The sequence below is a fragment of the Heteronotia binoei genome, chromosome 1 (genome assembly GCF_032191835.1).
Source record: "Heteronotia binoei isolate CCM8104 ecotype False Entrance Well chromosome 1, APGP_CSIRO_Hbin_v1, whole genome shotgun sequence".
Taxonomy (NCBI): Eukaryota; Metazoa; Chordata; class Lepidosauria; order Squamata; family Gekkonidae; genus Heteronotia; species Heteronotia binoei.
This window is the reverse complement of record NC_083223.1, coordinates 278,691,096-278,704,888: the sequence shown is the minus strand read 5'-3', so window position 1 is coordinate 278,704,888 and position 13,793 is coordinate 278,691,096. Positions and strand designations below refer to the sequence as shown.

The 13,793-nt window shown below is 48.9% G+C and overlaps 1 protein-coding gene across 1 annotated transcript in view; it reads left to right on the top strand.

Moving 5' to 3' along the window:
- CGN (cingulin) overlaps nucleotides 1-13,569 on the top strand; it is a 117,554-nt gene extending 103,985 nt beyond the window's left edge. Inside the window, exons 10-14 of the mRNA XM_060257253.1 lie at nucleotides 5,100-5,218; nucleotides 5,991-6,099; nucleotides 7,570-7,733; nucleotides 8,741-10,277; nucleotides 10,405-13,569. Of these exons, the coding sequence (XP_060113236.1) occupies nucleotides 5,100-5,218; nucleotides 5,991-6,099; nucleotides 7,570-7,733; nucleotides 8,741-8,882 (534 nt within the window). The 3' untranslated portion in view covers nucleotides 8,883-10,277; nucleotides 10,405-13,569. The remainder of the gene's footprint in view (nucleotides 1-5,099; nucleotides 5,219-5,990; nucleotides 6,100-7,569; nucleotides 7,734-8,740; nucleotides 10,278-10,404) is intronic.
- Nucleotides 13,570-13,793: the final 224 nt, after the last annotated feature.

The window sequence follows — 13,793 nt, the reverse complement described above, 5'->3', positions numbered from 1 at the left end:
TATATAAAATTTTTTGCCACTGTGTGACACAGAGTGTTGGACTGGATGGGCCGTTGGCCTGATCCAACATGGCTTCTCTTATGTTCTTATGTCCTTTTTTCCGTCCGGGCGACCACTCACCTGTAGCGTGTTTGAACACGAGGAGGGAGTCGTCTCCGCCTCTCCTGGAACTCGGTGCACCCTTTTCAATACTGTTTTTTTTGCTGGGCACCCTTCAGAGTGCAGAGAAAATAATTAACTGTTATATAACTCTGGTAATAAAACTTCCTCCTGCCTGACAGGGTTACATAACAACGTGTGGTGCAGGCTTTCCTTGTTTTTAAGCGCCGCCGGAGGCTTTGAAGAGCCGGTGGAAGGCCTTGAAGAGCCGAAAGGGATCAAAACACTGTTGAGTCCAGCCCCCGCCCTCACATTCGAACCCTGCTCTTGCAGCCCAGACTTCTGCGCCTGGGCTTTCACAGACGCTGAAGAACACTCTTGCAATTCACAGTCGCTCTTCGCATCTGGGTTAAGAAAGAGATCCGCCTTTCGTACGGCAAAATCCACTCGCTAACGATCGCTAAAGCGCATCGGAAGCGAATCGAAAAGGCATTGTTTGGTGTGTGTGAAAACAGATCGCATTAGAGAATGTCACTTTGTACGTGGGAAAGGGGGGACTCTGGATTGCTTGAGCCAGCGAGCCAGTCTGCATGCAGCGGAAGGAGGTGGAAGTCTGAGACAAAGAAAGCTGCCCTTTGCAGAGTTCCAGGGCAGGAAAATATCAACAAACAATACTCTCTCTCTCTCTCTCTCTCTCGGCTTGGCTTCGCGAACGAAGATTTAAGAAGGGTGCAATAGTCCACGTTTGCTGCAGGCTCGCTGGTGGCTGACAAGACCAATGCGGGACAGGCAGGTCCGGCCACAGTGGCTGCAGGGAAAAGTCTGATTTGGGGTTGGTGCTGCAGCAGTGCGATTCTTCCTCAATCTCCTTTTGTCCTCAAGACCAGCTATGCGTGTGTTCTCAAAGGAAGAGACAGCCTGGTGGATGGTGTGCCTCCATGCTTTGCGATCTGAGGCTAGGTCAGACCACTGGTGATGGTTGATGCAATACCGTGATTAAATAAAAACACCACTCACTCACAAGTATGTGATGAATATTCGTATACTATGTTTAAAATTTACACCAGGGGTGTCAAACATGTGGCCCAAGGGCTGAATCAGGCCCCCGGAGGGCTCCTATCAGGCCCATGAGCAACTGGCTGTCTTCTGCTTCCTTCTCCCTCTCTCTTGCTTCCTTCTGCATCATGGCTTGCTTTAGAAGCCTTGCTTAATCGCACAAGAGCTACAGAGCAAAGCCTCCATTTTCTCCATTGGCTGAGGCTCCTCCCTTGGAGAGGAAGGGGGGAGGGGTAGCTTGCTTTGCCAGGCTCTCTCGATTGCACAGCAGAGCTACTGAGCCAAGCCTCTCTTCCTTCTATTGGCTGAGGCTCCTCTTCCTCCTGGTCCCCTGCGGAAGGAAGGAAAGAACTAGAGCATCTTTTGCCCAGTTCCCTGGATCTCTTGGCAGAAATACAAAGAAAGCACCTTTAATTTTCTGTAAAAAATTATGTACAAATTATGAGCCAAGCCTCTCTTCCTTTTATTGGCTGAGGCTCCTCTTCCTCCTGGTCCCCTGGGGAAGGAAGGAAAGAACCAGAGCAACTTTTGCCCAGTTCCTTGGATCTCTTGGCAGGAATACAAAGAAAGCACCTTTAATTTTTTCTAAAAAATTATGTACAAATTATGAACCAAGCCTCTCTTCCTTCTATTGGCTGAGGCTCCTCTTCCTCCTGGTCCCCTGGGGAAGGAAGGAAAGAACCAGAGCATTTTTTGCCCAGTTCCCTGGATCTCTTGGCAGGAATACAAAGAAAGCACCTTTAATTTTTTGTAAAAAATTATGTACAAATTATGAGCCAAGCCTCTCTTCCTTCTATTGGCTGAGGCTCCTCTTCCTCCTGGTCCCCTGGGGAAGGAAGGAAAGAACCAGAGCATCTTTTGCCCAGTTCCCTGGATCTCTTGGCAGAAATACAAAGAAAGCACCTTTAATTTTTTGTAAAAAAATTTGTACAAAACATGTTTTGTAAAAAAAAAAACCCAAAATCTTTGTGTTTGTGTCCTTTATAAAGTTTCTATCTCTGCTACCTAATCTTAAGTAGAAACACATGTGGCACAGCCTGACATGGCCCGGCCCAACAAGGTCTCATCTATGTTAGATCCGGTCCTCATGACAAATCCTGGCTTAGAGGGAAACTCCCTTTGGACTTTATTTCAATATAAGACTTGACTTCATTCTGGATTGGAATCAGTGTACTGATGGCTTTACTGTAACAACGTTCTTCAAATGTTGACAGCCCTTGCAAAAGAGGCAAAAAGATTTGAAATAGGAATTTTGTATATACGTTTATTGTGCTTAGAGCCCCGTGGCGCAGAGTGTTAAAACTGCAGTCCTAAGCTCTGCTCACGACCTGAGTTCAATCCCAGCGGAAGCTGGGGTTTCAGGTCGCTGGCTCGAGGTTGGCTCAGCCTTCCCTCCTTCTGAGGTCAGTAAAATAAGGACCCAGCTTGCTTGGGGGGGAAAGCATAGATGACTGGGGAAGGCAATGGAAAACCACCCTGTAAAAAGGTTGCCGTGAAAACATTGTGAAAGCAACGTCACCCCAGAGTTGGACACAACTGATGCTTGCACAGGGGACTCCCTTTCCCTTTTAAAGAGCACTGTGGCTCAGAGTGGTAAAGCTGCAGTACTCCAGTCTGAGCTCCCTGCTCACGATCTGAGTTCGATCCCGGCAGACGCTGGGTTTTCAGGTAGCTGGCTCGAGGTTGACTCAGCCTTCCATCCTTCCGAGATCGGTCAAATGAGGACCCAGTTTGCTGGGGGGAAAGTGGAGGTGACTGGGGAAGGCAATGGCAAACCACCCCGTAAAAAGCCTGCCATGAAAACATGAGAGCAACGTCACCCCAGAGTCGGAAACAACTGGTGCTTTCACGGGGGACTTTTCCTTTCCTTATTGTGCTGATATCACAGTTTCTTGTTATTCCGTTCACGTTCTATTGGCTGTGATTCCCCCCTCCCCTTTTCCTATTGTGGTCAGTCAGCCAGGCAGCGTAGAACGATAGACATAAGGAGGAGACACAGAATGCATACATGGGAAGGGGACTCTTGATCAGCCTTTTGCTTCTAATTATTTATTTAGTAGGCTTTAGTAGGGCCAGTCTGGTGTAGTGGTGAAGTGTTCGAACTCTTATCTGGGAGAACTGGGTTTGTTTCCCCACTCCTCCACTTGCACCTGCTGGGATGGCTTTGGACCAGCCGTAGCTCTCGCAGAGCTGTCCTTGAAAGGGCAGTTTTTGTCAGAGCTCTCTCAGCCCCACGTACCTCGCAGGGTGTTTGTTGTGGGGGATGAAGGGAAAGGAGATTGTGAGCCGCTCTGAGACTCTTCAGAGTGGAGGGCGGGATATAAATCCAATATCTTCATCTACCTCACAGGGTGTCTGTTATGGGGGAGGAAGGGAAAGGAGATTGTGAGCCGCTCTGAGACTCTTTGGAGTGGAGGGTGGGATATAAATCCAATATCTTCATCTACCTCACAGGGTGTCTGTTGTGGGGGAGGAAGGGAAAGGAGATTGTGAGCCGCTCTGAGACTCTTCAGAGTGGAGGGCGGGATATAAATCCAATATCTTCATCTACCTCACAGGGTGTCTGTTGTGGGGGAGGAAGGGAAAGGAGATTGTGAGCCGCTCTGAGACTCTTCGGAGTGGAGGGCGGGAAATAAATCCAATATCTTCATCTACCTCACAGGGTGTCTGTTGTGGGGGAGGAAGTGAAAGGAGATTGTGAGCCGCTCTGAGACTCTTCGGAGTGGAGGGCGGGATATAAATCCAATATCTTCATCTACCTCACAGGGTGTCTGTTGTGGGGGGGAAGGGAAAGGAGATTGTGAGCTGCTCTGAGACTCTGAGTGGAGGGCGGGATATAAATCCAATATCTTCATCTACCTCACAGGGTGTCTGTTATGGGGGAGGAAGGGAAAGGAGATTGTGAGCTGCTCTGAGACTCTGAGTGGAGGGCGGGATATAAATCCAATATCTTCATCTACCTCACAGGGTGTCTGTTGTGGGGGGGAAGGGAAAGGAGATTGTGAGCCGCTCTGAGACTCTTCGGAGTGGAGGGCGGGATATAAATCCAATATCTTCATCTACCTCACAGGGTGTCTGTTGGGGAGGAAGGGAAAGGAGATTGTGAGCCGCTCTGAGACTCTTTGGAGTGGAGGGCGGGATATAAATCCAATCTCTTCATCTACCTCACAGTGTGTCTGTTGTGGGGGAGGAAGGGAAAGGAGATTGTGAGCCGCTCTGAGACTCTTCGGAGTAGAGGGCGGGCTATAAATCCAATATCTTCTTCTTATATTCCGCCCTTTCCCGTAATGGGCTCAGGGCGGAGCACGACATAAATTGAACAATCAAAACCTACAATTCAAATTTGAAACAATACAATAAAAGCCAGAACAACAGACAAAATAAGGGACATCACCGGCGGAGAGGGCGCGTTTCACAAAATACAGCAGTTTTTGGCCCATAAAAGAATGATGGTGTCATAAGATTCAGTGGCGCAACAAGACTGTGAAGCATGATGTCACAACAAGGGAGGCCAGCTGATGCAATAGTTGGTGGAATGGGACGGCCGCCGCCTCAGCCAAAAGCCCAGTGGAATAGCTCCGTCTTACAGGCCCTATGAAATGGCAGTAGCTCAGGGTAGGGCCAGGATCTCCATAGGGAGCTGGTTCCACCAGGCAGGGGCCAAAGCCGAAAAGGCCCTGGGCCTGGTCAAGGCAAGACGGACGTCCTTCGGGCCAGAGGTGGTCAGGAGGTGTTGTGTAGCAGACCGCGATGCCCTCCAGGGCGTACATGGTGAAAGGCGGTCCCTCAGGTTATGTCAGTCCCAGAATGCCCGGCTGCGTGTTTCTTTTCATTAAATTGACATCTATGGCCGAAAGAGCTCGTAACTCGGTTTCCCCAGGGAAGCGGCAATTCTCGAGTCCCCGCCCCTCGCACCACCTCACGTTTTGTACCCTTCTTTCCAGAACAAAGACCTCAAGAGCCGCCTGGCCAGCTCCGAAGGGCTGCAGAAGCCCAGCGCCAACATCTCGCAGCTGGAGTCGAGGATCCAGGAGCTGCAGGAGAAGCTGCAGACCGAAGAAAGGTAAGCGGCAGGGCCTCCCTGCAGCAAAACATCTAGCCCTTCAGGCCTTGCAACAAAAGATCTAGCCCTTGAGCTTCACGCTGGGCTGGCTCTGCAGCAATGCAGGATATAACCCTTAAGCAGCCCAATGGACTCGGGTGCTGCTTTGGTTCGCGGAGCCCCTCAGGCTTTTGTGAGGCCAGGTTTCCTCTCCCAATCCCCCACGATTGCCTTTGGAGAGGCCATGTTGGATCAGGCCAGCGGCCCACCCAGTCCAACACTCTGTTTCACACACTGGCCAAAAATCCAGGTGCCACCAGGAAGTCCATCAGTAGGGTCAGAGCAAAAAGCCCTCCCATTGTTGCCCCCCAAGCACCAAGAAGACAGAGCATCACTGCCCCAGACATAAGCCATGTTGGATCAGGCCAATGGCCCATCCAATCCAACACTCTGTATCATGCAGTGGCCAAAAAACCCGGTGCCATCAGGAAGTCCATTAGTGGGGCCAGAACTCCAGAAACCCTCCCACTGTGCCCCCCCCCACCCACCCAAAGCACCAAGAATACAGAGCATCACTGCCCCAGACAGAGCGCTCCAACAATAGGCTGTGGCTAATAGCCACTGATGGACCTCTGATCCGGATGTTTATCCAATCTCCTTTTGAAGCTGTCTATGCTTGTAGCCGCCACCACCTCCTGTGGCAATGAATTCCACATGCTAATCACCTTTTGGGTAAAGAAGGACTTCCTTTAATGAAATTTCCCATGAAATCTCCCCCCCCCCCCTTTTGCAGAGAGAAGAGCCTCCTGGTGTCGTCCAACCGCAAGCTGGAGCGGAAGGTGAAGGAGTTGAGCATCCAGATCGATGACGAGAGGCAGCACATCAACGATCAGAAAGACCAGGTAGGCGGAGCAGGGCAGGATAGAGCAAGACGGGGACAGGTGAACCTACACAGAGCAGTTTCAAAAAATACCACTGCTCTGTGTTTGGCCAAAGAACAGTGTTTACTTGGATACCCAAGTAAACAAAAGAACAACAATGTTGCTGATGGCTGGGGGATTAGCCCAGCCATCAGCTACACAATAGCCCTGCAAAGCATGCATTTGCAGTGCATTTTGCAAATGCATGCTTTGGATTGGCTGCTGGGGCTTCTCTCCCCCTCCCTCCCTGATCCCAGGGAGGCTATGGGAGAGGCGGGAAAAGGCTTCCAAAGGTGGGAAAGGAGGCAAGCAGCTCTCTTGAGGCTGCAGAAGCTCCTTTCCCGCTTTTTACATCGAGTTCCGTATCCTTTCGAATTTTGATTCGGAAGTATATGGGGATGTGATGCATGCGAGCTGGATTCGGAAGTAGACGACGCCGTATACTTCCGAATCGGGTATTCGGCAGTCTATTCGGTTCAGCTGAACCGAATGTAGACCCCTACTAGAGACCTCAGAAACCTGCCGTTGGCCAGAGGAGATGGTGCTGTGATTAGGGTTTGACTAGGTAGAAGGCCGCTCCCATCTGTTTGCTCTGAGCCTCAGCCTCTTGGAGGCCCAGCTCCTTGACAGCCCTGTAGCACCAAACATGGCTAGAGATGTGAAGGCCCAGAAAAAAAATGGAAAAAATTCAGAAGGGAAACGGTTTTTTCCCGTTTTTTCCTGAAGCCTTTTTTGGTTTGTTTCCAAAAACTGGAAAAATTGAAAAGAAATTGATTATGGAATGTTTTATTTTAACATGATGAATAAATATATTTTAAGACAAGGTGTTCAAATATTTTCCAAATCATTTCTAAAAAAATATGTATGGTGTCAGATTATTCTAATCTCTGTGCACTGAAGACAAGCAAGTCCTAAATCATGCCCATTCACTGTAACTTAGTCCTACACTCCATTCAAATCCACTTCCCCCCTCTTCAATTCTTTTCATGAGAATGAGTTTTTTATTTAATACTGTGGAGAGGAAATATGAATTTGTTACTTCTGGATTTTTAAAAATTGTTTTGTGGAGGTTTTTTGGTCTGTTCCACATAAACTAGCAAACAGTTCAGGAGAGCGTTGCTCCATTTGTTGCAATTACAAATATTATTTAAAAAGTAAATTCTGTTTGTAATAATTGTTTGGATACACTATATTTTTAATATGCTAGTTGCGATCATGCGAAGTGAAATTGTCCAGTCATGTTTTATGTTTCTAAAGTAACAATGATTTTCAATCCGGAAAAGACAAAATAAGTGCTAATATAGCTTTTTTTTTTCAATTTTTCCAAAAATTTCCATGTTTTTCCGGAAAAAAAACACGTGTTTTTTTTTCCTGAGCTTCACAATTTCCCGGAAATTTTACATCTCTAAACATGGCCCTCACCCAATCCTTCCCTCCCCCTGGCATGCGCAGCTCAGCTTGCGGGTCAAGGCGCTGAAGAGGCAGGTGGACAGTGCCGAAGAGGAGATCGAAAGGCTGGAGGCGGCGCGCAAGAAAGCCCAGCGGGAGGTGGAGGAGCAGCACGAGATGAACGAGCAGCTGCAGAACCGGATCCGGGCCCTGGAGAAGGACCTGTGGTAAGGGAGGGGCGTCAGCACTTTGCGGCATTTTTCTTGCATGTCCGAGGAGGCACACGGGGCCCTTTCCGGGTTCTTTGCAGCGCAGAGTACTCGAGGAAAAAATGGCTCTGTGACCCAAGGAGCCGACAGTTTGGCCAAAGAGAGGAGGCAGTGAGAGGGAAGACGCTTGAGAGCGGCAGTTTCTTGTGTTTGGAGGAGAAGAGCGAAGAAGGAAAGGTGGGCTGGGAGAGACAGAATCATCAGGAAATTGTTTCAGAGGATAGCCACGTTGATCTGCAGTTGAAGGCCTGGATTCGAGTCCTGGAGCACCTTAAAGACCAGCGACATTTTGGGGGCATGGGCTTTCGAAAGTCAAAGAGCCGATGAGTCAAAAGTTTTGACTTTCAAAAGCTCACCCCCTGAAAATCTTACCGGTTCCTAAAATGCTAATAGACTCCAATCCAGCTGCCTTAAATGAGGAGTCCTCAGCATGGCACCCGTAGGTGCCATAGCACCTGCCGTTGCCTTTCTGGTGCTCAGCAGTGGGCGGGGCTCTTGCAGGGCTTCCAATTGGCCATTGCTGATGGGCTGTACAGATGAAAAGAACATTGTTATGGCAGCATCTGCTCTCAAAGTGTTGGTTTTATTCACTCACACTTGGTTTCCCCACTTTTAAAAATTACTCCTCTAGTCCCCTGCACTTCAGCGTTCTCTGCGTATGGCTGGCTCCCCTCCCTCAGCAGCCATTTTGTGGCCGGCTCCACCTACTTTGGTGGCCATTTTGTGACTGGCTCCGCCTTCTGCAGTAGCCATTTTGTGACTGGCTCTGCCTCATGTGGTAGCCATTTTGTGGCAGGCTCTGCCTTGTGTGGTAGCCATTTTGTGGTTGGGCCCACCACCCTATGTCACAGTTCCGAAGCTGCCCACAGGCTCAAAAAAGTTAGGGTCCCCTTCTCTAGTTGCATCAGCATCCTTTTCCAGAATGAATGCAACCAGTTCCTTGCTTTTTTGTCGTTTGAATCCAGGCGCAAGGCAGCCCGCTCCACGGCAGAGTCCTCCCTGAAGGATGACCACTTGAGCTCAGATGAGGAGTTTGACAGCGCATACGGCCCATCCTCCATTGCATCCCTCCTGACCGAAGGGAACCTCCAGACCAGTTCCTGCTAGCAGCGTTGGGCTGGGCGCCCTGGGAGGAGGGGAGATATGCCTCATCCCTCCTCGTTGAAGCCCCCGAGTGGACATGGGAACACCCGTTCAGAAAAATGTCGCCTCGCAAAGGAACAGTCACAGCGTCTGCCGTATCGGGCAGAGAAGTATAAGATGTGGGGGGGAGACACCCCTTGGGCCTTTTCCGTAAAAAGTGGACCTCTTATCGATGTGAAGGAAAGATTTTTTTTTTTTTTTTGCTCGGAGAGAGGCAGTGTGTAAAATAGCGGGGGGGGGGGGGAATTATATTTAACCTATATCGTTTCTTGATTTGGTACTCAGGGCATTGGTGAATGAATGATTCAAAGCAAAAACGAAAGGCGGATCTCTTTCTTAACCAAATTTTAATTTTTCTGTGTATATAGAGGCCTAAACGTCTGTGTATGTATGTAAAAATGCATGAATACTGAAATCAATGTGCAATAAGGAGGGGGCGTAATTTTGGGGAGATTGTATACGAGGGTGTCTCAAAGGGGGGGGCACTATAGCCTTCCTTGGCAGACACACCTACAGGTGCGTTGAGCTGTCGGTAGATGTATTCCGAGGTGGCCTTAACAATTGTCTTGTCCTACTCTTGGCTGGAGGGTCTTCAGCGCGAGGCGTAGGAGTTGGAAAAGCCCAAACGTTGCTTTGTGATTGGGCAACCTTCTCGGGGGCTTGGCTTGTAATCTTTTCCAAGACTCTCAAAGCCAATTTCTGATTCTCTCGTACATCCTTTTCTTATGTTTCCTTGTCTACTGTCTGGATCCCCACTGCGCAGTCCAAGGAATGCGTTTTGTTTGCCCAGAAGCGGAACCGGCTTTGGAATGGATGTGCCTGAACCAAGGAAAAGAGGCCTACTTTTTAATTTTTTTCCCCCAAGATTTCAGCAAGGCAGGCAGGGTACTGATAGGATTTCCATGTAACTCATAATTCAGTGGGTGGTCATGGAAGCCAGACACGTCGAGAGACAGATCTGATGAGAGTCAAAGATTTGACTTTCAAAAGCTCATCCCCTGGAAATCTTACTTAGTCCACGGTATTCACTTGATCTAAGTAGTCCGGCACCGACCGATTGTCAAGGATCTATTTGGCATCTTGTCGAAAGATAGCTGATGAAACTTTTCTGTATGGAGAAGATCCAGTCTCTCGCACTCCTCAAGTTGTGTTGGGAGCAAGGTTGTTGGTATTCTTGCAGGATATGAGGGAGGAAACGTTTTACATTCGTTGTCGGGAACCGAGAAGCCTGCGGTATGATGAACTACAAACCCTCTCGTCTGTGCTACCAGATCTTATAAATCTCAAGCGTTCTGACTCCAGTGGTCTCTGACTTTCCTTATGCTGACAGTACCATCAGCCCTACTGTTTTTAGGGAAGGTATCACTGCAGGTACCGGCTTACAACACTCTTCTTCAGTTTCAGAAGGCAATTGCAAATTTAGGCTATTGCAAGTTTTTGGGGGGAGGATGAAGTCCTTAATTGGACCATGAGTAAATAGCCATAGATGACCCAAATCCTGATGCCTATGAGTCACTTTCTATCTTACCATTTAAAGAGGGGAGTGCTCTTGATAGTCTCTATCCAAAAAGGTGATCCACGAGGAAGTAATACATGTTGCTAAGAACTCCCTCACAATCTGGGGAGAAGGAATACTGGGGAGGTTGATCCCATGGACTGGTTCAAATTTCAACAAGCTTCTTATATCAGGGGAAGCACCACCATCAGTGGGACAGATCTGCGGGTTCTAGTCTGGAGGCTCAGTCAGAGGGGGAGCCATTTCACAAAACTCTTCCTCTGCAGGTTCTACGTGAGTGCGAGTTGGGGGGAGCGTCTGCAAAGCAATTGAAGATATATGGTGTCTTGTCTCGTATGAATATCCCGGCCAAGATTCCTGAACCAACTCATCAAATGCATATCTCAAACATTCTCTCGTACAACTATCAGCGAGTTGCAAAAATTACGACTGAGGCCGCACTCCAGTCTCAATGCATTTTCAGCGGGGACACGGGTAAGGTCACGCGAGCATCAGTCTGTGCCCTTGGGCACCTTCTCATTGACCTCACATTCAATCCCACTTTGCAGACCAGGCCAGACCGGAAACACTCTTTGGCACTGAACCTTCGTAAGGGCTCTTTTTCCCTCTCGTTTCCGTAACAGTACCCAGTTTGGGTGTCCCCACACAAACCTTTCCAGGCCTTGCACTGTGTGCCTTATTCCTCATCCATCCCTCAAAGGGGAATTATTTTGAGGTCCTTTTTTTGCTCTGGATTCCAAATGTGGAGGTCATGCTTGAAAACACACCACTGGTGATAACGGCATGACTGTGGTACTTGTACATCTGTGTTTTCTCAAGCTGAGGGAAAGGGGGCCACCTTGCTGGCTTTGTTTTTTTGCTCTGCACCTGAAAACTTCCTGAACCTGTCTCACAAGGGTGATAAATGGGAATCCTTAAAGATGGGTAGCCCTCTACAGCTGAACAGTTGCCCAGCAGAGAGGAAGGTGGGTTAACAGGCGAGGTCTTTTGTTCTCATTGGAGACAGTCATCAAACCAAACAGCCTTTGCATTTGCAGGAGGGACATTTGCTGCAGAAAATGCCTTACATGGAACTCCCTTCCCAGTTATCCCGCTTCTGAGGCCTTTAGCAGAGGCATCCTTGGGTAGTTTGTGGTACAAAAGAGGATTTGTGGTAGAGCCACAGACGAGCGTAGGGAAGGGGGCTATCTTCTGTACCGAAGGTTGTCCCCATTGTAAATCCAGTCGGAGCGTTGAGGTGACTGGAGGCCCTGCTTCTCTTGCCAAATTTCAACAAGTGTCTGTTTCTCTGGAGCTCGATCTTGTTGCTAATTGCAAGCGCCTAAGAAAGGCTTCCTCAAAAAGATGACACCTTCTCGACCAGCCCTGCGATCACAGGAAATTCTTGGAAGGGCTTTCATTTTGCTGTCAGAACTGGAGAAGGCTGACCGAGGATAGCGTTTGTCAGCTTTTAGGAAACGGAGGCCTGTCACTTAGCACCTCCATGTTATGATCAGCATGTGTGCAAACCAGATGTTCAGACCTTGGCCCAGACAGCTCTGCTATGACGAGTGTCGAAAGCAGGGCAACCAGCTTGCTCGTTCATCAATGCCTCTCTGCTATCTCCCTTTGCCCTGTTCTAGCTCAGTCACCAGAGGATTTGACTGATTTGGGCTTGGTTGCTAGCAACGACAGGCCTTCCGATTGCTGTCAAACCAGGAACAATCTGCTTGGAGGAACAGCGGACCAGTGAACCGTCAGGAGCTCCAGTGTTAAATTTGCTGCCCGGTTGCAACATCCGTTTCGCTCCAGATTCTGTAGGAAACATGGTAGAGCTTGCTTGCAAAACTCGTCCGGCCATCTTGCCCCGGTGGTAGTTTGCACATTCTCAGGACGGTTCTTTTAACGCTGGACTTTTTTCTTTCGGTCGTTTTTTTTCTCCAACCTCCCCAGAGCTTGGAGGTTGAGCTGTGAGGGTTTCCCCCGGGCCCACTCACCGGATGAACATAATCTATCGGCAGGCTGAACGGAGCCGGTCAGCGATACGTTATGGCTTGGTAGCTGCTGAACAATCCTTTGTGTTCTTGCAATCTTTGGCATGTGCCCAAATCATGACATTTTGTGCCTCTGGTGGACCCACCGTATGTAGCAATTGTATTGTGGCGAGTCGCGGGTTTGCGTGGGCTTGGTTTAGTATTCAAGTTGAGCATTGGCTGCAGAGTTCAGGGCACTGTGGCCCTCTTGTCCACGCTCCAGATCTGCTTGATTCCTCAAAGTGTTACGCTGGCCAAAAATCAGCGCACGTTCCCAGAACACCGGCTTGTAAGCGCCCTGAATTCACACAGAACTTGAATTCCGGTCAGGTTTGTGGCAAAGCTTTTGGCGGATACGGAAAACTCTCTTTTTGGAGCTCAGCGCAGATGACAACGGTCGCCATTCACGCCTCTCTCAAAGGCTGACTGCGGTAGGCAGACCTGGCCAAGTGTGATACTTGACCTTCTGAAGGGCTCCAGAACACATCTTGCCACCCTGGACAGCCAAAGACGCAGTGGCTTCAACCCCAACCGTGTCTTAGACCCTCTGTGCAACCAGGCTGCACATAGATGGTGGCCACAGTTTAAGAAATGCGTCACCGTACCGCACGGGGAGTTCTGAGCACATGAACTTGCTCTGAATCTCATTCAAAGACAAATTTTAGCAGAGGGCAAACTGGCGATGATAGGCAAGCACCTATCGGGCTAAATGGACAGCTGTCCATCAGAGCTCCAAAGTGGTATCTTGAAAGAATGATATTACGAAAATAAGCCTATCCACTTCCGCCACATGCTCAGCTTGCCGGGGGCCAAACCGTGGCTGACTTTTTACACCGAGACCTCTGAAGCTATACTTCTTAACAACCATGCAATAATTTTGATGTATATTGGTGGGGCAGGTAGGGCGGGGGGGGGGGGGCAGAAATATGATCAAAATGGAATGTTGATCCTGGATTGTGCACACACCCTGCGGCGCTGGGTTTGGACCTTTTGAAATGGCTGCTAATGTGATTTTATTATTTGTACTTTTTGTTGATTTCTTTCCAGATTTATTTTTTTCCCCTTTATTAAAAGAACAAACTTGTATATTGATTTTTAAAATTAAAAAAAAGACCTATATTCATTTAGGCTTCTGATTTTATTCTTTTCCCCTTAAGGAGAGCCAGTTTGGTGTAGTGGTTAAGTGTGCGGACTCTTACCTGGGAGAACCGGGTTTGATTCCCCACCCCTCCACTTGCACCTGTTGGGATGGCCTTGGGTCAGCCATAGCTCTGGCAGAGGTTGTCCTTGAAAGGGGAGCTGCTGTGAAAGCCCTCTCCAGCCCCACCCACCTCACAGGGTGTCTGT